At 43.5% G+C, this 25,892-nt stretch overlaps 1 protein-coding gene across 1 annotated transcript in view; it reads right to left on the bottom strand.

Moving 5' to 3' along the window:
* Window positions 1-10,144: 10,144 nt before the first annotated feature.
* Window positions 10,145-25,892, bottom strand: part of LOC104152344 (sodium/hydrogen exchanger 2) — a 44,578-nt gene continuing 28,830 nt past the window's right edge. Inside the window, exons 9-14 of the mRNA XM_009687651.2 lie at window positions 24,648-24,718; window positions 23,185-23,349; window positions 21,786-21,900; window positions 19,741-19,875; window positions 14,964-15,030; window positions 10,145-12,887 (exon numbers count right to left, since the gene is read on the bottom strand). Coding sequence (XP_009685946.2) covers window positions 12,751-12,887; window positions 14,964-15,030; window positions 19,741-19,875; window positions 21,786-21,900; window positions 23,185-23,349; window positions 24,648-24,718 — 690 coding nt within the window. The 3' untranslated portion in view covers window positions 10,145-12,750. The remainder of the gene's footprint in view (window positions 12,888-14,963; window positions 15,031-19,740; window positions 19,876-21,785; window positions 21,901-23,184; window positions 23,350-24,647; window positions 24,719-25,892) is intronic.

Here is a 25,892-nt window from a genome sequence, read left to right on the forward strand (position 1 = left end):
CTTTTGCCTGTTAGCCAACTTCGATAGGTCACAAGTATTTATTATGCAGAGCTGTCCAGGAAACCAGATAGTTTTTAAAACCCTCTGCACGCATGGGGCATTGAGGCTGTACTCTGCATGAGCAAATCCGAATGTGAAGATTTTTACCGTTCCATTCACCATACCATTTTACCATGGAGCCCACAGTTTCTAGAGCCACTTCTGTAAGATACCTTAAGTTATACCCTCACAACTGCAGTTCAGAAGTGGCTCTTCCTGAATTACTTCTTTCCTTGTGTTTCTGTTTCCTCTAGAACAAAATACTAGCTCACATTTTACCAAAAAAAAATAATCCAAGAAATGACAGTAAAATATTGGTAACACTCTCTCCTAAAATCTTGGTGCTCTCAGATGTGATACCATCATCCCATGCAAACACATTTAAATCAGATAGGTCTACATCTAGCTATGTAAGAAGCATTTAAATGAAGTATACACACAAGATCTCTAGAGAGTCTTGCTATGCAGATGAAGAAAGATAACCTCTTCTCCACTTCTCTGCTACAAAAGAGTGTAATATATAGCATTCATACCCCTCCCACCACCTAACCGTGCTTTAGAAGAAATGTCTCATTGGGAATGAGAAGATTCCTTCATGGAATTTCGTTGCCATTTGGTTCCTAATTTTTTTTGTCTTCTGCTGAAGCATCTGCTGTAGATCACTGCCAGGAAGAGAATGCCAGGCTAGGAAAATTATAATTTCTGTGTGGCAATAACTATATTCCTGTGACATGCCAAGAGTCTGGGGGAGAAAATTTAAATTACAGTGAAAATTCAAATTATGATTTTCTAACCTTAGCCTAAGTCATGAACGACTATAAAAGGAGGATAGATGAAGACGTTGACTTCCTTATCCTAAGGGATTTTGTGTTGCCAAATTAATTTCTGAATCAATTTAATCGTTAAAGTTAACTGTGCTCACATGGATATAGCAGAGAAACTATGCATTGCTTAGGGAAGCTGGAGAGAGGAGGGTAAAATTTTGACTACACTTCTAGCCAACTGTTGAGGCATATGGACTGATGAATACACTTGCTCTTGTTCTATGAACACAATAGATTTTAAATTGTAATAATTGATTGTATCATCCTCATTGTTCTTGCTTAAATATTGCAGGCAGGGGTAGCTTTTAAATAATACATTAGATCTCCCTTCCTCATAGTCACATTGGATGAGCTGCTATTTTTTTAATCTGACGGCACAAGCATGTGAGGCATTTGATAGATTCCAGAAGAGAGGTCCCTGCCTGGGAGAGTCCCTATGTAGATAGATGGAGAAAGAAAAAGCGGGTCAGATTACAGAATTACAGTAACACAAAGTCTAAGAAGAGCCACAGCCTGCGTAACCCTGTTGCTAACTCTCACAGGTCAGTGTTGGAGCAGTGCTGCGCTGAGCAAGAGACAGTGTACGAGAAAAGTAGAAGGTATTACTGCGTCTGCAACGCTGGAGCAGAAAAGGGGAGGTGGGCAATGAAACAGAAGAGTAGGTCTGAGCTGCAGGCTAGAGCCAGCAGACCGTCTCAAAGATTAGACTGATATCCTGATGGCTCTCAAAAATGGTAAAATGCCTTCTGATGTTTATATAACGGAATTAAAACTCCCAAGACTGAACACATTGTTCTTGGCAGGCAAAGAGATCGTTGTGTGGCCTTAAAATATATGTGAATTCTTTTAACATAGGAAGCAATGGATGTGCATCTGATGGGAGAACGCAGTACACGAGCCACTTACAGGGAAGCTAAAGTATACATCCTGTCTTGGCCCTGCTTAACCGTCCCTTTTCTTTAAATCAAACTATTTAGTCAGCTAAGGGAGAGGAGAAATCATTCTGACATTATACATCCTCCCTTTCAGACCGCTTCGCATTCATGTGGGGGAGCAGAGAGCAGCTCTGCACCTCACAAGCTTGCTCAGCAGTTTTGCTTGGGAAATTAGTTGTTCTTAGCCCACTAAGTCTGAACGAATGAAAATGGCCCTCCTGGAGCACGTGCTTGTCCTCCCTTATTTAGCTGTCACCTCCCCTGGAAGCAATCTCCACTACTGCTATTGTACGCAGGTGCTTCTGGTCAACCCTTCCACACATTGCCTTGTCATATCAGATACTCTCGGATGCAAGATGAACAAGGTATTTTTTTAGAGTGGCCATTCACCAAGTCATAGGCAGGATCTGGTCAAATAAACCTTCATTTATGGGACTTGGTCCCATCAACCACACAAAAGGGTTTCTTGGACACCAGTAAAATAACCACAGAATGACAGACTCACGGAGGTTGGCAGGGGTCTCTGGAGATCGTCTGGTCCAATTCCCACCCCTGCTCAAGCAGCCTTAGCTAGAGCAGGTGGCCCAGGATCACATCCTACCAAGTTTTGAAGATCTCCAAGGATGGAAAATCCACAACCTGTCTGGATAACCTGCTCCAGTGTTTGACTAAATATATTTAATTATCTAAATAATCATCTAAACAGTCATCTAAATAACGCCTTTCCTGAACCCATGGTAAGATGCAGGATCTGTTTCACAGTGCGCAGAAGCTGAATAACACCTGCAAAATCCAAAGCACCAAACTGAACTCAGCTTCTCAGGCAAATACTCTCTCTTTAACTTGAACTCAGATCTCTGAATTTAGCCAGACAAAACGCCTACAGCATTTTGTGCTGATTCCCCAGCAATTCTGATTTACGTAACCCAAGTAAAGCCTTTGCTAGATACTAACCATCTCCCAGCGGATCCTGGGGCAGTGCATCATATCCATATCATATTTTGAACTGTAATAACATGCCCAGCTTGTAATCACCTGGTTACTCTGTAGGCAACAACTCCTACAATGAGATAACCTCTTTATAGTCAATCTAAAATGGTTAATTAAATACAAAGTCCAAAATATGCATCATCTAACTAATCTTCAATAAACGTAATTTTGATCATTTTCCATTTAACTAACATGTAGTACTGGTTAAACTTGACTTAAGTGACGAGTAAAATCAGTTGCCTTCTATTCTTGTAATCTTTCTTTGTCTCAAAGTAGAGCACAATTGACTGGGAAGCTTTGGTGATGCTTGAAGAAGCTCAGTGAAGACAAGGGTTTTCACACTAGAAGTGAGCACTTCTTTGCAAATTGCACTGCAATTGCATAAAATTAAAATGCAGAGTGGGCACTTGTGTATTTAAAAAAAGGGATTAACACATACTTCTACACTTATGGGTATGCTTTTTTAGGCAGCTGTATTCAGCATTGCTGTATTTATGCTAATGCATATTTGCAAGTTAGTGCTGTTTGCCATTTGGAAGATGTCCTTAGTGATTCTCAGTCCCATTGGCAGAAAAACCCCGGGTGGCTGAGGTAGAGCATTGCTAGTGCCCAGCCTTGGCTCCTCATGGGCTGTTATGTGCACAGCCAAACATTTTCCAAATTCTTAGGCTGCAGAGTAGGAATTGAGTCTGCAAGGTCAAAACATCTCTCCATTCAACAAGCTTTCCCTTCTCCTTGGCACACCCCCCTGCACGTGTTCCTCCCCATTAGGATCTGAAAAATTCCTGGACATAACAGACAATAAAACTGTGCCTGGGGCATGGGCAGATGCAGCTGCGACGCAAACCTGGGGCTGTGCAGCTGCTGCAGAGCACATGGCGGGAGCGCTCAGGCTTAGCAGGAGCTGGTCATGCATGCGAGGGGCTACAGCCCCTTTCTCCTCTCCCCTCACCCCCACCAAACCAAACCAGTGGGTCTCTGGTTCTCATCCCTATGCAGCGTTCAACATAATGGAAACTGGGCTTTGCTCTTGTACTATTTCCTTCTGTTTAGCTTGAGGACTTTTCTTTTTTTTTTTTTGAAAAACCCTCAAGGTGGGATGTTAGTCTGCTGCGTTAGGGGCTCGTGGCTATCAGAGACAGCGTCAGACCCACGTGGCCAGGGTCCACCCAAGCTCTGTGCACCTCCGGCACTCCTATTTCAGAGGTGCCTGGGTCTCCTCGCACGTCCGAGCCGGCTCCTTTTGCCGAAGGGCTCGACGTGCCTCGAGGCCGAAGCTACTGGTTACAGCTCCCTGCCCAAGCTGTGGCTTCCTCCTCCTTCTGCTTTTAAGGTAAATCCCCGTAATTGTATATAAATAGCCACCTATTTGTATGTATGTAGCTATTTCTGTCTTCCTTTAAAGAAATTTCCTGCTATTGGTGAGCAGAAAAAAGTAGATACAATTAAAATTAAAATAATAGGAATGCTTTTCCCAAAGACTAAAAGGCTAATAGAAAAAATAGCATCTTTACTCTTCAGGAAAAAAATATCTTTATTAATTACAAGGTTCAGGCCTATTCTGGTTTGAAGGGTGAGCTAGTTTCGTGTTTTCCCTTTGTAAAAGCATGCTGTTCATATAGATTTTACACAGTGCAAAGGACAGCCTTGTTAGTAGACAGGACATACGTATATTAGAAGAAGGGAAAGAAGAAACAGCAAGAAAACAGCCAATAAATCATTCTACCCCTCCCTCCCCCCACTGCAATTAGAAAGGACTTGGGATTTTCTGATGAAATAACCAGAAACTGCAAGTTTTCAAAACGAAACCACCTTCCAGGAAGGGCTGGGATTGAGTGAGAGTCTCTGGAAAAACTTTTAAGAAAGGGGTTTCTTAATTTTGAATGTTTCGTTTCCACAATTGTAAAGAAAAAGTTTCATTTTAGGGGGTCAAAATCCTTCTATATAGAGCACAAGACATGAAAATAATTATTAAATATCTAAGTTGAAATAAAACTTTTAATCAAATTGTATTTTAAAAATTACTGATTGACTCATCCACTTTGTTTCAGCTTATTGCTTCCTGGACAGTTTTACGACATTGCCTTTTCATCCTAATTCTGTATGGGAATATTGCAGGTGTAATTGCGACAAAAAGGATTCCGGGTAAAGGGGTGGCCCATACGCAGCTTTGCGAGCTCGTTGAACCTCACATTAGAGTTCAGTCTACGCAGTGCCTATGAACAGAGCTGTATTGCGTGCTTACAGCCAGAGATATGCGTGCTCAGTGCCCCTTGTGGAAATGCTATAGAAAGTGCTAAGGGATCAGGTTGCAGACTTGGAGCCCACACTAATGAACGTCCAGCACTTGTTGTCGGGAGGCCCCTAAAGAAAGTGCAGTTGCGCCGTAAAGCTGGCACACTGTCGGCCTGGACCAAGCCCTGCGCAGGTGCGATTCTTTGTGTGTTTACAGCATATTGTAGGATGGGAGGGAAACAGAAAAAAAGCACTTTTTGCTACAAAAAATACTAAAAGATAAACCCTGGCTTTACTGAAATCAAGAGAAGATCTACAGTTGACTTGACATAACCAGGATTTCACTTGCCAGCTACTGGCATCACTAAGAGCTCAGGGAGCCTTGATTTTACTCTTCCCGTGAAGAGATATCCTTTAATTTGGGGAAGCAAAAAAAAAAAAAATATTTCACAGCCTGCTAACCACAAACCTTAGAGCAACATAGCAATGATACTTGGCCTGCTGGCCCCACCTCCTGTAGATGCTCTGGCCTGGACACATCCCACCCCTCTACATGTACCAAGAGGCACCTACAGAAGGTGATGCAGATCTTGGCTGGTCTGAATTAGCCTTCAGAGCTGCCAGTGCCTATCTACTAATAGAGCACCTTGGCAAAGTATTTATTTCACTTTTGATCCTTGGCGATGACCCAGTGCTTTTAATCCGGTGAATGGTATGTCCAAAATCAGCAGGACTGTTCTCCACAGTAAAGTGAAAAGCCAACATCTGCAGAACTAAGGCGCCTACAGCACCTCCCTTCTGCAGGTTCCAGGCTCACGAACCCCTGCCAACACAGTCTCCGAGCGCTCATGTCCCATTAGAGGTCACTCCTAAATCATCATCACAACACATAAAATAAACTTTGGATCATGTTATTGACTACAATCACTCCTGTGCTATCCCATGCAGCGGGTCCTACATGTGCAGAAAGGCTGTTCATCCCTTCCCCTGGCCCTGGCGCAGTACGTATAGTGAAAACTACAACTGCTTGTGGACCGCACCTTCAGTAAAGCAAGTCTCCGCTTGCTGAGCGTGCTATGTGATACGTAGCATGGGTGTACCAATGTGAAAACAAACATGATTTCTCCAAGAACATCCCCCAAACCCCATCCTTTCTCCACTAAACTCAAAGCAAACACTCCGGGAAGCTCGGTTAACTTCTACGTTTTCAACATGTTCCATATTCTCACACTTCAGCCCCTCTGAATTCCTCAAGGGCCTGACCCAGACCCAGCAGTGCTGAAATCCAGCAGAACAGACTCTCCTCTGTCCGCTTCTCCAGGCTGAAGGAATGTATTTATGTGGGAGAGCCCTTGAGGGAAGGGAAGCAATCATCCCGAACTAATCTGTAGCCTTCTCTCATCACTAGCTGGTGCCTAAGTAAGTTAATATAACATCCCTGAAGCACTACAGCAACAGAGCAAGGATCTGCATCTTTCCAGAGAGGAAAACCACGTGGTGCAGTGGTTGGGATCCTGTAGCAGAGGCTTGAGGTCCCACCTTGTACTCTTAGTCCTGTACTTACCTTGCTGCTTAGCCCCAGGCAACTCCTTCACCAAGAGGCCACATCTGAGCTGTGATTTCTCTGGGGTGAAATCGCATTAGGAGGTGCATTTGTTCCATACGCTCATCTGTGAGAGTTCAACCCTTTGCAGTGCTTCAATCTAAACAAGTGAAACGAGTTGGGTTTGTATAAATCTCTCCTCCCTCCAGCCTCAGAAAGCAGTGATTCTTTAATGGATTATTTCACAGATCTGGTTTAGAAAGCAGGCCTTGTTGTTGGGGGAAAAAAAAAAAAGTAACATCTAGCCATGCTTTTTAAATCTCTAAAAAATGGTAATGATGTTGATTGTCCTTTGTAGGTTGCTTTGTGATCTCTGGAAGAAAAGTGCTGTGCCAGAGCTAAGCAGATGCAGGAATTAAATATCACCATAATCCATGCAATCATCAGAAATAAAATATTACTCCCTCCTCCCCCCTCAAAAAAAAGACACTCTCTTTGCTCCCTTTCCTTTTCCGGTGCCATGGTGGAGCTGCTTTCAGGCTCCTCTTCTGTCAGTGAGATCTAACAAGGATGCGATCCAGGACAGAGTTGAGAGTTTACACCTAAGAAGAGAGAAGCTACATCCTGGGCCTTTTAGTGACTCTCATTTCCTAATAGACCTTGATGATTTTTTTCGTTAAGCTGTTAAACTGAAACTGTGAATCTTCACAATATACGTACTCGAGCAAGGAGCTGGGACTACTCAGCTCCAATTTTTCCCAGAATCAGTATTTTACCTTTTGGCTGATCAAGGACTCCATCATCTTCATCTGAGTTGTAGTGAAAGGCCACTTTCTTCTGTATTTTCACCTGTGCCCACAATAGCATAATGTCTTATGTAGACAGATCAACATATTTTCATTCTCTCATGCTGAAAGCACAGGATTTCTTTCAATTTTATAAATGGAAACAATTACAGGCCTTCTTTTCGCCCCCAAATCCTCCATGAATTCACCCTTTCTCATATGCTGAACCCCATTTGGTTACAGCCAGGAGCATTCACACTGCTGTGAAGCATCTACCTCCAGTCCCTTTGGAGATCTGCTCTGTCACGCTCTGGATGCCACTCCACTTAGTGCTTCCTAAGGGAGATGGGGTGAACGTCTCCCATGCTCCTCCTCTTTGACCATTGTCTCCACAAACCTCAGAGCGAGAGGAAACCAACCTTGAGAGCAAAGCGATCCGGTTCGCAATGAGCAATGCGCTAAGTCTGTGTGCGAGCTTTGAAACACCGCCAACCTCCCCAGAGATGTAGCACAATCAGTATTCTGGAGAGCAACCACCCCCGAGGATTAAATGAGAGGGAAGGGGAGTACATACTCATACTGACATTTCCCCCTTAATTCTGTGTTAAAATTGTTGTCACTGCTTCATCTCCATCAGGCTGTTTCCTTTTCAACGCTCCCTTCTGCAGGTCTTCGCAAAGAGGCATACAAACCTGGAGGCTGAAAGAGCTTGAATGTTCCTTACGAGGCTGAATACCCCCAGTACTTGATATCAGGAGAGAAAACTGCTCAGTTTGCCTCGCTTGCTTCTTAAGGGTTGTCCGTACTTTCCAGGATTAAGCCATTATAATCATCTTAAATAGTCACGAAATAAAATAATACAAGCATGATTTTGGGGTCAAAATTGGAAGAAAAAAAAAAAGGCCACATGCTTCACACAAATTCTTTATCATAGAGTTGAGAGTGCAAGAAAGGTTTATAGCCTCATTGTAAAATATTTATTCTATATGCCCAAATCTTTCTGATGCAATTTTGGGATCTCACTTAGTCATTCAGCAATTGAGCTACTCAATAGCATCGACCACTTTTGCCTGTTGTAACCTTAACTTTCAGAAGACTCCAGTAAACTTCTAGTGTAAGCAAAGAGCAATAACTCTCTGAACTACCAAGGGAATCAAACTGATGCAATTTATTTCCACAGAACCATGCAATATTCAATGATACAGTGAATTCATGTTTTAAACACTTTTTGAAGGACTAAAACCCTGCAAAGAATTAATTAGGCATGCACTGAAGCCTGAGCTTTTAACAGTTTTCCACTCAGTTGTTGAATTTTAAGACCACCAACACTGGATACTGGCAAAGATTATCAAATGTATTCTAGGCTGAAATTTATACTAGTCAGAGGGCTTGGCCACTGAGCAACTGGAAAATATTTCATGAAAGCTTTAGCTGTGCTATTATATTTTTTAACGAAACATTAAAAAAAAAATCCATGCTACGGGGGAGGTTAAATTTGGGGCAGAGTGACTCATTGGGAAAGTATGTACTGCACAGAATTTTGTCTTCTCTGCAGATAAGGTAAAGTGTTAATACAGCAGAGAGATATTTACAGGCCCAGTGCTGCAAAGTAGGTACGAAACAGATTAATGGGCTGGGTTGGTATCTTTGCAGGATCAGGCCTATGCGTGTGCACGTGCATGCGGGGCTGGGTGAAGCCACTGATGTGGTAGGAAACTATGCAGCAGCCTCTGCTCTGGCACAGAGCCGCAGAGCACGCTCTGCCTCCGGGCCGCCTGAACGCCCCTGGTAACTCGGCCCTGGCACACGTGCGAGGGCTAACAAACTTGGAGCTGAACAACATCTACAATGTCTATAACCTGGGAAATTCTGGCATGGAAATGTTCCTTGCTGTACTAAAATAGGAGGAAAACTTACAATTTCCAAACTGTTCAGAGACCAGTTATTCTGAAAGATTACAGATCGAAAATGGTGAAATATGAGATCTGACTGTTTCTGAGACTGAAAGGTTTTGTTACGTTGAATTGGTTCATAATACTTCTTTTTAAGACAAATTTCTCCTCTTGAGCTTTGTAAGCTTAGGGGTGTACCTCACCACGGTATTGCAAGTCAGCGCTGGAGAACATCTCCCGGAGAGCAGTGGAGACGTCGCTGTGCACAAGACAGACCGTCCTCAGGCGTCTTCCCCATCGGCACCGGGGCGTCAGGGTAGCCTACGCTGGCCTCACCGGTGGCTTCATGTGCCAGGGAAAATTATTTTTGATAAACAAACACAAAAAGAGGGTTTTTTTTTTAGCTCAACAGGAAACAAGATATTTGCATCTTGACAGAAACAAGATGAAAACAAAAGATTTCCTCTTTTTTCCCTCATGAGAGAAAATTCCAGTTCTGCAAAGACCCCATTATCTGGAAGAGTATACTGCTTTTTCCGTTTCTATTGCCTGCTACAGTATTACAAAGAAACCTAGACATAACAAAACAGCCACCATTTGCTAAGGCCCTTGGTTACTGCTACCAATATTGCAGAGAATTCGTTTTACAAGATGGGAAACTCATATAAAAAAGACCATTATTTAAGTACCCAGCACTCAGAAACATGCTGGATCCTGTATAAGACAAGGATGGCACAGACATTCATCCAGATACTTTGAAACGAACAAGGCAGATCAGAAGCCAAAACTAAAAATGAAAAAAACTAAAGGAAAAAAAAGAAAAGTAACGAAAAAACAAATCAGGCAAAGGATTCACAAAGTTTCCATCCCTGAATAAAAATTTGATTAAAAATTCTCTGGTAAGAAAATTAATTTCTCTTTATTTTTGTTCTCTAGTTAAACAACCAGGAAACAGACATCTTAGCAAACCTTTCTATAGTTTTCATTACTACGCAGAATTTAAGCAAAAATTTTAAACATTGTGGACATTAAACTGGAGGCAAACAATGGACATTTCAACCCTAAATAGCCAAGAGCTTTTACAGTTAGCATTATTTTCCTCTCACTTGCATGCTGCTTACGCCAATAAGCAGAGCGCTTTTATCATTACCGTTGCCGAACCTGCTTGTGATCCCCGGACAAGGGCTGCCCAGGGAAGGGCTGCACCCTTCGCTCCTCAGAAGGGGTCTCCAGGGCCTGCTGGGTTGGGGTTTGTTTAGGCCAACGACGGACAAACGGAGCATCTGTCTCAGAGAAACACCGCCAGCGATTTCATCCTGAGCACGTTGTGGATGCAAGGAGGTGATAACTCTTAGATGATCTCATAGCACGATATATTTAATTGAGATAGCAGCATAGGACATGTTGTACATCGCCACATAGTCAAGGATGAATGGCTTTCTAAACAAAGTGTCTACAAATCCACATGACACCCATGCAAATATGGATTAAACTAAGAAGCAAACCAACATGCTAGTAAAGTGGTTGAAGACAATAATAGAATTACACTAAAATCAGCAAATATATACATATATGTGTATATGCACACAGAATGCCTACCTAAGGCTAAGAGGCCTGATTTTCATTTGCAATGAGATGATTTTATTTCAATGGGGCAGTGAAGACTGGCCTTAAAGTAAAAAAAGAAATATGTCAGCCTGTGTCAGGACATCACAAAGGAGTTTGTTCAAATGAAAATGAGACCTGCAGATCTTTGTAAAACAAACATATTCAATTCTGCGTCTTTATTTCAAAATGAAAGCTGCAGCACGCCAGGCAGTGGTCTCCTGACGGAGTATTTCAGCACACAGACGACATTGATTCTGGAAGTATAAGAATATTGCGGACGGGAGTATGAGGATTCCTATACTTTAGTTTTAATTCAGAAGGAGTGTCTTTGGCCACTTGTTCAGGATAAATGCTCTTGCATTATTTAATGCAGAGGAAGGGGAAGAGAAGGAAAAAATATTAACGTTCACAATGCTAACCCTTAGCCTATTGGGTTCAGCTAGGGACAGCGATCTAAAAGCTTGAATACTTATTTGGCGTTTCAAGGAAAATTTCCCAAATGTGGAGAAGTCTTTCTTCCTCAGCACTATCCTGGGAGTGCTTCTCTCACCTGCATCTGCTCTGCAAAGGATCATGCCTTTCCTGACCGGAGCGCTCTACAGCAGAGAGACTTCTGAGGCCTTCTGTCTGCCAGGTCTCCTAAGGAGACTTACTCAAACTGCCTCTACCCCTGTAGGTCTCAGTAATCGGAGCAGAGATCTTCTCAGGGAGTCTCTGCAGACTGGCTGCAAACAACTCCGGTACAAAGGTTGCCTCTCTTTCTAAGGGCTGGCACTCTCAGATGATCTCTGGCACCAGTACTGGATTTGGAGCTTCCCAGGCACTACGAATCACTGCTGAGGAAACCCAGCATGTCAGAAGCACTGCTAGAAAGGGAGAGGGCGAAGACAGCTTAGGAGAAAGAACCTCAGAATATGCTGGGGTTGCTTGTGGCGTGGGCACAAAAAATTGCATTGGTTCTTACCCGCTCTTGAGCAGATGTTTCAGCCCATCCCCAACAGATGCGCAGCAGTTTTGTGTGAGGGGAATGACTCAGTTCAGTAACTATCCCCCTCGTCCTCTCTCCTTCCTGCATCGTGCTTTGTGACAGTTTGCATTTTACGTGTTCCAAAGGGGAAAAATTGCTGATTTCTCCACAGGACAGTCTATTTCTGAGGGAAAGCGTCCCTTAAATAAATTTTTTTTAAAAATCACTAAAAATATATTTTCCCCTTTAAATCCAACTATATTAAATTTTCATTAGAAGAGCTGCATGAAGGTGTGAGACTTACTCTCTGGTAAGGCACAGTGCCTGCTTTTAACAACATGATTAAATTTTGGAACTTACATGATCAGTCTTTCTTATTTAGGACTCACCTATTCCCAAGGATTAGAAGTGGACTTTCACTGTTTCTGCTGTCTTTCCTGGCAACATGTTCCACTGCTTCATAAACCTCTCCTTAGGATTATAAAGTTTTCCCTAACATATAACCTAAATCTTCCCTGCCGTTTATTCTATCCCCACTGACTAATGAGAAGTCCTGATATCTCATCTTTTTAAACCGTTGTCTTGCACTTGCAGGCAGTTTCAGCAGTTTTCCCAGACTCAACAGGCTAATTTTTCTTAGCTCCTCTCTTAGGTACTATCTCTCATTGCTAGTGGTCTTCTGTGCATCCTTTCCGTTTTCCTTACATCTCTAAAAACACAGCGCTGTGCAATGAAAGCCCATGTTTCCATGCAGACTGCTCAGGATATCTTGCTCTGTCCATGCTGTCCTTTTCAATATACCTCTTATTTACAATAACATCATGTTGCTGGCCTCTATTATCAAAAAAAAAAAAAAAAAGCAGATTGTATTGTATACATCCATGAAACAGAGTCAGATCCATCGTGGGAAGCCCACAGCATCACTTGTGCTTTTAGATGTCTGGAGTTAGCTCTTTCTCTGTTTCTTTCTTATTAACCCAAGCCGTACCAGTGGGCTGCAGAGGTGAGATGACACACACAGACTTTGATCGGTTGCGTTTCAGTTCCCGTGCCTTTTCCGCGTTCCCCACTGTGAGAAGAGAAAAACAGACTTGTAGGAGAAATGTTCTCCTTCGTGGGTCAACAGTAATGAAGAAATATTGAGAGCTATCGAGATGACTGTTTATTCACTGGGGATGAGCTATTCCACTACAAAGATCACATTTCAGTTATAAAACAGAAGACAAAGATCAGAGGTCAGTTGGAGGAAAAAATAGGCAATTTTAACCCTATTTTGTATTTTGAAATATGTTGCATAGCTGCATCAACATAATCATTCTTTCAGCAGTTCCCACCAGCGCAGAACACACAGCTCGTGTAAGTGACTGCCTTCAAATAGCTTTTAAACTAACGGCTGTACTATCCGGGTGTCCTGCCAGAGCACACATAATTTTGTGTTGCCTTACTAAGTGACTGTTTGGATGTATACACAATGAGGACGGGAGGGTTATGGCCTTCTCCCGCCCTGTTGCCAAGGTGTGCAGGGGGTCTGTTCTGCTTACACCTGCCCTCGGGCACAGTCTTCACTAGAGAGGATGTAAAAAAAAAAAAAAAAAATCCCCACACACTGCTTTTTATCACTTTGCTCTACCACATTTATGTTTTGCTTCAGGAACAGTAGAGTTTAAACAGTTAATATAAACTCTAGATTAAAATATCTACATCCGCAACAGATATACTTTGGGCTTACCGTGTGATGGACACACAAATGTCACACGGTGGTATCCCTTCTTGCAAATTTGGAGTAATATACCTTAGTGCCGATGAAGTGATAACCTTTCTACAGCTATTTAGTAAGTTTTTAGTTAACCGTTTAAAGAAAATTACAATGGAAGAAAATATTAGAATTAGAAACAAAAGCAAAAAGAGTAAAAGGAAGTAATAATACTTTCTCGTTTCTTAAATATTTTTCCGGTACACATGTAATAAAGAAATATTCTGTATGTCAGTGTTAGATCCATCCCCTTAATCCAACTCAGTCCATCTCTGGAGGAAATGTTATTTTAGGGATCAATAAAAACTGAAATTTTTCAGTGTATCACCTTTTCAGAAGTGATTGTGCCAAACAGTGTTGCACTAAGTGTTGTAAAAATTCATAATGTTCAGTATCTCACACGCTACGTCTCTGGTAAGCCTGGAAATTAAACATTTCATTGTGGTTCAAAGGTTACAATATTGCTCTCTGCATTTTGAAGGATGTATTTTAACCAGTTTTAACCAGTTACTCTTTGTGTGAGGCTTCATTGATATTAAACCACTTCTAAGCACAAAAAACTAAGCTTTCAGTTATCTAAAAACTGAGGCTGTGTTTATGAAAGAGGTGAAGTCTTGAGCTACTGCTCCTTCTATAGCTGATACTCAGAACAGTGCTGCTAATGGTGGGCTTGAAATGCATTTTAATACTACTTAGCGCAAAAAAAAAAAAAAAGTCTTCGAACCAAACAAACCCTAATTTTTGGAACGCGTTTAGGCATGAACTTCATGTTTTGAAATATTCATCTTCACGAAGTGTTAGTTCATGCGTTAGCTCCACCGCAGCCGGAACGCTCTGCAGTTAATTCCCTTAGCGCTGGGTGGGACGTGAGGAACGGTCCCAGTTTCCAGCGCGCGTCCGGCTGGCCGCCGGAGCCGACAAGACTCCGCGTCTAAACTCACGCCCTCCCTTGCGGCACACGGGGAGCAAAACATCTGCCTTGGGATTCACTGCTTCTCCCCGCTCCTGTCACTGCATCGCCGCCTGCCTCCAAGCAGCTGCCTAGAGCATCTTCGGCGCCGGCGGAGAGAAATGGGCATCCCGGCACACGGCGGGTCCGCTCTGCTCTACCCATCCGCTACAGGGGAAGACGGGCTGCGCTTAGCAAGTGCCCGTCTCTGCCGGACTTCGCGGGCGACCGGGGCAGGTGTGAAACCCCCACCGGCAGGTGTGACCTGCTCCTCTTCAAAGGCTGAAGACTTTGCCTGGGCTATCTCACAGACCCCAGCGGTGCCGGGGACTTCTCACAAACCATCGCTGTCATCTCCTTGAACGCAGCCTGGCCAAGGGGCAGGGGGGAGAAGGCGGCATGGTAGGAAATCCCTACCAGCACCCGCCGGATTTCCCGCTTACCGGTTAAGGAGCGGCACAGTTTTGGCTTTGGGCTGGAGTCGCTCCGTGCTGAGGAGGAACCATCCTTCTGTGATTAAGGAAGAAAAGTACTTTAATGCATTTATGAAGGTTGCTAGCAAGGCTGTTAATGACACTCACGGCTCATAACCAAGCCACTTACAATCCCCAAGGACGCAGTTGCCGTTTGTTTTACTTTTGCCAAGAAAAACAAAAAGAATTACTTCTAAAAATAGACTAAATACATAGCAGGGATTTCTGAGGGGAAATATTTACAGGCGCTGACTTGTTTTGAGTTGATGAAAGAGGTCTGAACTCTCCCGGAGTAATTCAGCAGATCTAATCCGAAAGCAGCGGATCTGGCGTGAGGAGGACGCAGCAGATGAGCAAAGGGAAACAAAACCCACATCTAGGACAGGGACCTTGCTCACCTTGGCTGTCTCTCACCTTGGCTGCAGGCCAAGCAGGAAGGTAGCGAGCTTGCACTAACGAGCGCTCTGTCCTTTCACCTGAGAGCTAATCTCCATCCTTCAGAAAAATTCAGTTAGCACAATGCTGCCTGAATTGTTTGGTGTTTCTCGAAACCGGGAATAAGTCTCTTACGCAGCTGTGATTTGGCATCTAGGTCCAGAACCCAGGCTGCCAAATAACTCTGGACACCTCCCAGCCTGGTTTTCTGTCGTGTTTTGTTTCGTTTTTTCCCTCCCATAACGAGGGACCCGATGCCCTCAGTCCATTGTTTGCGGGTTTATTGACTATTTTAATAACAATGGCCTGCAGGCTCGAGCAGCAGTAGCCCAGCTCCCTAGAAAGCCATTCCCAGGGGCATTTAATGATTCTCAGAGCATGCTCCATAAAAGGACTCCAACATAATTACTAAAGGCAGTATGTCATTTATGCACATGGCTTACAGGCAACTCCAAATAAGCTCCTTCTGGGGGAGTGTACTCGTGTTTTGGCAGAAGAAAAGAGTACTGAGTTGCCTGGCTACAGGTGCAAAGATTTTCTGGGTGCTCAGTAGTAAATAGAAGATATCCTAGGTCTCAGAAACCACAATGCCAGGATACTATGAGTTGGATCCTTTCCTAAAATAAGGGAGACCAAAAATATACACAGTGTTTAGAGCCAACATGATACACGGCTACAGGAAGCCAGTAGCCTTCTGCAGGAATTTTGTCCTCAGGCTGAGGAAGGTGCACTTTCTGCTGGAAATAGCAAGTCTTGGAGTTAATCCTCCGGGCTGCAATTCAGATCGGGACTCACCTCTTAGTTTTGCCGGGATTTCTCTGTCTTGTGTAAATCATTTAATCTGTGCCTTTGGCTCAAGAGGGATAAAGATTGCTACTTTCTTACTTCTTTTCTCTGCCTTACCTACTTGGGCTGCAAATACTCGCTGGCAGAGGTTTTTCTAACGCAGCGTAGGATGCATCTCGTGATGCTCTAAAATCAAGAGCTGGACATCTAAACCGTGACAGCATCCAGTTTCGATTAGAGACTAGGGGTGATTTTTCCTGGCTGAAAACAAGTGTTGACAGGAGGCTGGTGCCCATCCTGCTTAGGGTGCCAGTTTCTCTCCACTGACTACAGGAAGAGCCAGATGTCCAACCGTCAGAAACCGAACATCCAGACAGATTGTACCCTTGGTGCCCCCTCTGGCTGGTGAACCCGCCTACCCACGGCAAGATATGTTTCCATATATACCTTATGTTTCTGGTGACTGACACAGCAGGAAAAGACAGAACAACACATAATAAACTGTGAGATGAATCTAACGGAGGTACCACAGCCTCATATTCTAACAGGAAAAGGTTAAACAGGTTCACTAAAAAAAAAAAAAAAAAGCCCTACGGGCAGGCAGGCAGTGAACAGAAAAAGCTGCGTTTCTAGTGAATCAAATGGATTTCTTAGTTATCCGCTCAGCTTATAACACATAACTGATTGAATATATTGCAAATGCTTTTTTCAAATAGACTTAAAACAGAAGATGGCACACACGTTTCACCAACGCTGCAGGATTTGCAGTGGCCTTTTGCTTAAAGTTTGTTTCACAGTCCCTTGATTTCCAGTTTGGTTCGCAAATATAATTGTAATGCTTCCATCTTGTGGCGAAATGTAGGATGGAAAACTGCCTAGAACAACACTGCATATTTTTTCTTGCTGCCTCAAAACCTGTAAGGCCAAATCCTTCCCTTTAGAACCAGAAGAAATGGCGTGTGTGACAATTAGCAACTCTCCAACACAAACTAGCTATATTTTTTATTCCTAACTTGTTAAAATAGGAAAATGGCATTTACTTATCAACTTGACATAAGATTCTAAATCGGAGAGGTTTATTTTAATTTTTTCAGTATGAAACTTCAAATAGTTGGCTGCTTTTAATGAGCTAAAATCTACCTTTTAGCACAGTCTTCCTTCTTCCCTCTGAGGGAATTCTGATGTTGCAGCCTGTCTTTCGGCAGGGTGAAATAACGGCTTTCTCGCACCCTGCAACTTTGTGTTAATATTCTGAAGGTCTTTCAGAATGTCGTCCTACAGTTTTCAGGGATCGCTTTATTTCTATTTGCGGTCATTAACAGATACAATACCGGACACGCAAAACACATCTGACTTTTCTTTCCGGGTGCAGAGGGCTGTTTCTTGGGTTTAGAGTAACTCTTAGGAATACCAGTAGAACAAGCTCTCAGTATTTACACTTGCTTTATTTAGACTGGAACAAAGCAAAGCTAGCTGCTCTAAAGGCACGTGATTAGCACCAACGAACGACTCCTAGGAGACAGCAGTATGAAGCATCAAATCAGCATTTCGTACAATACCTGAAAGTATTATATTATGTATAATACCTAAAAGTATATACCTAAAAGCTGCATAATGCTGATAAGAGGACGCTGCCAACGGTGCTGCAGTGTTACAAACTACCTCCCGGAGAGGGGGCGATCTCCGCAGAGCCGTTCAGTGGCAGATCTCAGCACAAAATCAGAGCCCGTGACCAGGCTGTAGGACAGCTACTCCCTTCGACACTTTGGGAGACCGCTGTAACAGCGGAAGCTGGTTTGCTGACTGATCTACGCTTTGCCCAGTAAATCCTACTGCTTTTGCTCTTCCCAGAAAACCTCACAAAGATTTTCCGTCCTCTGAAAGGCCAGTCCTAAGTATGCAGAGTAGCAGGAGTAACAGTCTTCCCAAAGGGGCTAAATTTCCTACTAAAGTTACTCCATTATCTGATGGGAGCAGCAGGGGATATCAAAGCAGGAGCTCAAGGGTTAACAATCAAACGTCCTTCCTTAGCGTATGTAATGCTGTGCACAAAATCTGCGCTAGTTTGATGTTATTCTTTTGAAGTTTAATTATACCAAATGTTCTACAGGAACACACCACGTTCTTTCCTATCCATTTTGAATTGTAAGTACCAATCAGCATGTAAATGATCAAATTAAATCTTCTAAGTTGTTTGCAAGAGCCGGAACACCTTTCTGTGAAAGAAGGACTAAGCAGCAGAAGCGTTTGGAACGTTACTTCAGTTCTCGGTGGGCTCTTCAAGGACTGGCACTTCAACAAAGAAATCAGAGTGGAATAAAGCCTGCAGCAGTCCTGAGTTCTTGCGCTGTCATGGAAAACTACTATCTAAATTAAAGAAAGATAACTTATTTATTTTAAAAAGGTCCTTCTCTGTGATATGCTCTTAGCATACAGATTAGAGGCCACGGTCTGCATTTGGACAGTACTCAAGCCAGCAAAAGCTAAGACTCAGCGAAGTCGGTGAGATTTAGGGATGCATACCGCTCAGCAGTTACTGCCTGTTGAACTTTTTGACTTTGGGAGCAAAATACCTGCAGCTTAGTTGTGATTCCGCTAGAGTAACAGTTGTACAGAATGGGAGGAATCACGAAGGACCACCGCGTCCATTTCTAATGCACCGTTTCAGGGCCGTTTGTCTTCCCACGGGGAATTTTTTGCCTAACTTCTTTCATTGATTTCCAAAGAAGTCAGCAGAAGACATCCTTCACCATCCATAGACATTGTATATGTGTCTCAGTGCAAAGTCAAAGCAAAGTATTTACCCTATTTCTCTTTTAATTCAGAACATGAACCACCATGGAATTATGCCAGTAGTAAATCTGGGCTTAGAGTACTTCTCTCAGGAATCTGATATGCAACCCTTCCTTCTATTTTATTTTCTTCAAGTCTGCCCAGAACTGTAGCTCCTTTTAAAAACAAAAAATCCACCTCCAAAATAAATAAAAAAGCTCAACAATAATGCTTCTGTCCTTTCAAAAGATTTGGGGGAAAAAAAACAGGACAGTTTCAAATGTTTACAGTATATCTGGACTGGTGACAATGGGCGTACCAAGTTCCATCCTTTTATGAAATCTCCCAGAAAAGAAAACTGGGAAAAACAGATCTTTAAATCGACAAACCAAGGCTCCGTTAATAACATTTGCTCAGTAAATAACTTTCCTAGTATGGATGGAAGCCTGTGTTCACAAAGAACAGACCAGTGCTATGCACAAGGCAGTTCATTTGTTTGCCAGGAATTGGACTTTTTTTTTTTTTCAGGCCACACTCAGTATTTCCTAGTCATTGCAATGTAATTTAGGACTAAGAAACCTTTTTTTTTTTTTTTTTAAGGTAACAGGTTGGTCTTTAAAGAGAAATACCACCAGCGACAAACAGCTCTCTTTCCAGTGTTGGTTATATCTGCTAGCATGATATCTCTCATTAGGAAAAATGAAATATGCATTGTGTCTCTTTGCTGTTACAAGCTTTTCCCGCTCTCACTTACCTCTTTCCTGGAGCTGACTGTGTCGCTTTCACTAATTTCCATCCGCAGGCTCGTGTGCCGGAAGATCAGGATCTCTTTGGCCTGCTCTGCGGGCTCAGTCTCTCCGGGAAGGGTGTGCCTGTTGTATGCTGGCACCTGCTCACATCAAGCCAAAGAGACTGCTGTTAAATTTAGGAGGTGTGTAAGCAGCAATGCAAGGGGGGGCAAGGACTGGAGGCACCCTTTAGTCAGAGGAGGAAAGGGATTGCGGTTTCCCACTAAGAAGAAACCCTGCCAGGATGGACTCAGCACGCTGGGCTGCCACTGTCACTCCTGCCCGCTGGGACGGACCAAGCCATGCTCCCCTCCTGGGACTGCCTCCTCTATACCCCGTACGGAGGTACAGAGGATACCCCGTAGTGATACTCCTGATAGGGAGCCAGGACATCCTTCCTTCTGTAGCAGCAGAAAGATTCTGCTTCATGATTGCCTGCACCTTCCAAGGCCCTTCAGTTCCTTGTAACTACCATGCCTGGTTATGGGAAGGAACTGATTTACCTAAGGGTTGGAAGTGAAACTGGAACGAAAAGCCAAAGAGGACAGATGGGACTCCAGAGGCAGGGGCATGCCCTGAACAGCAGCATGTTCCCTGCTTCTTTGTGCAAAAAATAGCCAAGTGACCTCTGAATGACAGGCCTGAGACGCATCTCTTTTAGGCCAGGTGAAACACCAGCCTTAGTGCTTCAGCTGCTTCAGTCCCTCTGCCAAGCCCTCCAGTATTCCGTATTAGCCCCACCTTAATATAGAAATCATGTATTAGCATCCACAGGAGTAAGAAATCTTGCTTCAAAAGCTATAAAACCAACCAAGTGTGTAAAATCTCCCACTAACATCAATGGGAGTTGGGATGATGCCATTGCTAGATGGGGTTAGTCCGGATCTAGGCAAGAGTAAGTGCGAATAGAAGGAAGACCTTCATCTTTTCACCATTCACCACTTCATTAATTTTCCTTATCTGGTCACTTCTCTCAGCTCAAGGAAACGACAGAGGCGGGTATTCAATCCCTCTGTCAAGATGCCTGTATGACTCAGTCACAGGCACATCCCCAAGGGTTCGCTATTTCGTGCACAGCCCATAAAACAAAAATTTAAGTCAATTCTAAGGATAAGGCTCCATGTTATCACCATGCAAACAGCAATTACAAAGCACAGTCAACAGTGCTATGTAAAACCTTAAGCAGCAAGATTATTAGTATGTAAAAAGCAAGTGTTTTTATGCACTCCCAGATTTCATGGCAGAAACTGCTCAGTGGCTTTAAATCTCTGTAGATTAACTGTCACTAGTAGCCACTGGCTTTGTTCTCCTCTATAGGAAAAACACAAAGCAAGTACTACCCCATCCCAGCTCCCTCTGTGCCACCTTTCTATAGCTCTCCATTTCAGGGACACATATATCCCTCATCTCCACGCCAGGTTCCCCCACGGTCTTCTCTCTCCCTAGGCTCTGGGCATCTCCTCAGTCTTCCCTCCTTTTATCCATAATTCCCCTTCTTTACTTATGTTTCTTCATTCTCTTACTTCGAGACATTCGTTCTGAGTACACCTGCACCACAAGCCCCCTTTTCCCTTTTGTCAACGCTCTGCAGTATATGGGTGCAGCATGCAGACCTGTGATGGAAGAGCGATATTGCACTGGGAGGCTTTAATGGCTGTCACCAGCCAAGTCTTCGGCCTGAAGGTAACCAGAAGCTCTGAAACTGCTGGATCTGCTAATTTGATGCTGGAATATCCCTGTGTTCCTCATTTCTTATTTCTGATTCTGAGAACTGATGCCTAAAACACTTCAAGAAATTACAGGCTGACCTGGTGAACCTTTCAAAAGCTGTCATATTACAAAGAGAAATGTGTCAATGACTTGGAAGCTGGCTCCTGCTTCACACAGCCAACTAGCCTCTATTCACACAGAGACCTCCCTAGTAACTAGGTAAATATTCACATTTTCTCAGGCTGCTGAGGCAACTTTTGTTACTGGACATCTAAAAAAATAGGTTCAGGAAAAAATGTACCGTTCTCCTTATTCGGTACAGGTTCCTTGCCAATATTTCCTGTATGTTTTGGAGTACCTCCGGATTCAGGGTATCCTCTGATTTTTTGTCTGTTACGACAGTCCTGTGGCTGTTGCTGCAAAGGAAAACAGAGTGCCTCAGTTCAGAAGCTATCTAGCGGCACAGCAGGAGCATCCCCAAAGCCCAGGGTGGTGTCAAGAGCCAGAGAGTCACACCAGCTCTTTCAGAGACCACCATCAGCAGAACAAGCTGACATAACTGTCAGCTACGTCTTTCAGACAGAGCTCGTTGCAGACGGGGCATTTGGTATTCACATCAGAGTTGTGCCATCTGTATGCTCCCCGGAGGAAGTGGATAAAAGAGGTGTCGGGAGCCACGGTAGGGCAAAAACATTTGAGAGATAAGATGGCTGTTCCGACGTGCTAACGTTTGACTCTGCTATCTCAACCCATGCTCATTCGCTGCGCTGTTTCTTTCAGTAAACGTAAAGGTGCAAAGCCATCAAAAAGTAGTGCAAGTGCCGCTTGCTCAAAGCACCATTTCAGTGTAGCTCTTTGGGAGATACAGGTGCACCTACAGGCACAAGAACAGAAACTGTGTTTATCAATGCCAGGAGAATGCTTGTCCACCTGCTCATCTTTAAATAGTGTTTACTTTGCGCCTGCCCAGGCTGTTTTTCCTTCCTATGGTATAGCCAGGCAGGGAAGAGCAGATGAGGCAGAGAAGTGTGCAAGATCTTTTTGGAACAGTTCTCCCCAGCGTGGGAGGGAGGGAGAGGAAGGAAACAACTGCAAACTCCTGGTGCAAGACCATCCTTAGGAGCCACTGAGAGTCTTTGCAGTCCTACCCCAATGACTCTGGAGGCTCAGAGGTGGGAAATACACAGAGTCGATAAAAGTTGCTGTCCTGGCCTTTTATCACCCGATAGAAACTGCACGCAAGGCCTGGGGTTACAGAAATGTAGTTCAGTTGCAGCTAACCCTGCTTTCAGATTTATTTCATATTTATTCTGTATGTAGTTACATGACTGAGCAAATCCCTTTCTCTGACAGGTAGCACTCAAAGAAGCTGAAACATCAGACCTGGTGATTTGGTACACAGGATCCAAAACAAACAGAACATCTACTAAGATTTTGAATGGTTCTAATACAAAATTGATTGTCCATATATTGTGTGTCAAGTGACTGAGCACCACTTAAATCTTTCCAGAGACATTAAAAAATAAATTATTTCTTTGAGAAAATTTGATTACTCTCAGTCATGGTTTTTCCCTGAGGGCCAAGATACGTTACAAGCAGGAGAAATTGTGCCCATTGGCTTTCACAAGCAGGGACTTAGTTTCATCAAGATCCTTCTGACATACCATTTCTGCAAACAAGCTAGAGAGGGGAACACTTACAGCAAGGACGGATGAGATGGTGTGTGACCCAACTGCCCTGCTTCAGCTAGTTCAATGGCATGCTTCCGCTCCAGCTTTTCATAGAGAAGCACAATGCTTGATTTTGGCTGGTCATACTCTCGAAGCAGGATCTTCTGCAGGTACTTGCTGTTGAAATACTCTAATCTGTTTGAGAACGAACCAAGACTGTGCTGATGTTGCAAAGTTCTTTGGCTTGAATATGGTCATCAGCCTCATGTCACTATTCCCCAGAACCAAAATGGATTTGAGCCAGCCAGCAGGTTTATATTCCACGATTACCCCACACTCCATCATATTCTGTTACCTACCTTCCAGAAACTCAGTGGCTTAAGAGGTTGGCCCAGGCCCTTACCATTTTTGTACTATAATACATGAGCTAAGGTGTTAAAACATATGCAAATGCAATAAAAAGTCCCGAAAATTTATCAGGAACTGCACTAAGCGCTACAAGGAAATAGCTTAGCCCAAATGGAAGCAACAGGATTTAACACTTTAAGCAGTTTCCATAGTCCCTTTTAATCCATTTCCTTTCATTTTTTTGCTTAAATGCAGCACAATGCTTGTAAAAAGATCTCTTTGGTATCAAATACCATCACTCAAGTTTGGCTGTTGTTAGCTATACACAAACTTACCTGTACTGCACGGCAAAGAGCCGGCCAGGCAGTCCTCGGGTGCCAGCGATTTCAATACCCTCTAGTGGTACTTCGAAAAACTGTCACTCGTAAGAAAATACCTGTCAGCTGCATTAGGCAGAAGCCTTACTATGAATTTAGGTGAATCTGGGTTTGTACAGCCAAATACTTAAAGCTGGCAGATTGTTTGTTAGCGGTATATTTTAAGCTTTTTTGTCTTTTTTTTTTTTTTCAGAAAGAAAGTTCTCCTGCGTGTACCACCTACCAGAACTGAACGAAAACTGGGCATTTTGCTACAGAGGTCCCTCGTGCTAGCCTGTCACTTGTCAGTCCGCACCAAAGAGTTGCACCTCCAGCTGATGCAAGGTCATATCGTACTCTTAACTTTGCCCATATTGGGTGGGGGCGCTCCCCCTCCCCACGGCTGGGCCAGGCTGCCCCTCCGGCCGCTGGCGCGACACAGGCCGCGGGTAGCGCTGGCACGACGGGCGCAGCCCTTTCTTTTATTTCAGCAGATTTCTTTAGGCGAGGGGAAAACATCATAGGAGAGGAGAAAGGAGTGGTTTTAGGGTGAAGCACAACCTGCGACCTGCAAGCAGGGAAGGAGAGAGTTTCCTGCCCTATTCAGCGTCAGTGTCTCGACAGCCTGGTCTCACCTTGTTGCCCAAGGAAAAGCTGCCCACTCTTCCTCTGCTTTATGGCACAAGGATGAATAAGGCTCAGCTATCCACAGTGGAAACTTAACGGAATAGAAACCAGATTCATTCTTTTCGACACATGTATACAGTTGTATTTTTGGCAAATCCTTACTTGTCTTTCCAGTAATACTGTCCCCAGTGTCCAGATATATCTTCTATGCCAGCCAGCAAATGATCCAAGAACTAAAGAGAAGAGAGGATTTTGCTATACACTAGTTGCATGTATTGCATACGTGATGAACTCAGTTAGCAAACATCAAAAGCCAGCAGACAAAAACGCGGGACATTTCCAGCTAGGTACACAGCTCCAGTAAACAAGAGCAGGAGCTGTTGGCCTAATTCCCCATTCAATCATACACGTGTATTCCTTGGTTCTGGAGTACAATAAGTGATTTGGCTGCTTTCTTTGAGGTCTGTGCAAGCAAAGAGTAATCGCTGAGGGATATGGATCTGTTCTTTATGAAATGTAGCGGTTGGCTAACGGCCTGCATGTCCTGGATACTGGGGCTTGATAAGCAGGCAATTCTCATGCTGTATGTTTTGAGGACAATTTGTCTCAAGAGGAAGCTATCCTCAGTATATAGATGTAGATAACTTAGGAGTGAAGTTTCCACCTGAATAATAACTACTGCCTTTCCTCATATACTCCCCAAAAAATAAAATCATCGACCACATTACGCCTTATATAAAAATGTTGTTATTGTTTAAAATTTGATTAAAAATCCCAAGCAGGTTGATTTTTCACCTTTAAGTTAAATCTCTGCAATTTCTCCAATTGTTTTCCCTCCTACTGGCATCTCTAAACATGGAGGGGGCTCTGCTCTACCACTGCTCACTACCCCTTCACACTCAAGTGCTGATGTTTCTGAGCTTCCTCCAAGTTTTTATGGTCGGGAGCAGAGTCAAGTGTGCATAACATGTCAGCACCCAGTCTTCCCCATCCTGCAGCTCTTCCAAGGCTCAAAGCAGCCAGCTAACACGACTGCACAGCTGATGGCCTCTGCCTTTCTGAGATCCTTTTTCAGTCACACTAACCTAATTCAGCTGAGTTACCGTGACATAAAAACAGATTTCTATGGGTCAAGACAGGGCTTCCCAAGGTTCTTTTGGAGGTGCGTTTCATTAGATCTCATGCTGCAAAACACGCATTTCTCGCATCTGTAATGTTTGGATTTTCCCTTTAGTCAGTAATGGCGAGTGCTCATAAGGCAGACGAGATCCTCTCTACTAGACAGTGATTAGCTTGAGTACCAGACACCTCATCCCCACTGGTTTGAATATGTGAGGGAAACAAATGTATTAATACTTGATCACAATTGATCTCATCAAAACCTGGGAGGAGAGGTGTCTGCAGAGA

Source organism: Struthio camelus, chromosome 11 (genome assembly GCF_040807025.1).
Source record: "Struthio camelus isolate bStrCam1 chromosome 11, bStrCam1.hap1, whole genome shotgun sequence".
Lineage (NCBI taxonomy): Eukaryota > Metazoa > Chordata > Aves > Struthioniformes > Struthionidae > Struthio > Struthio camelus.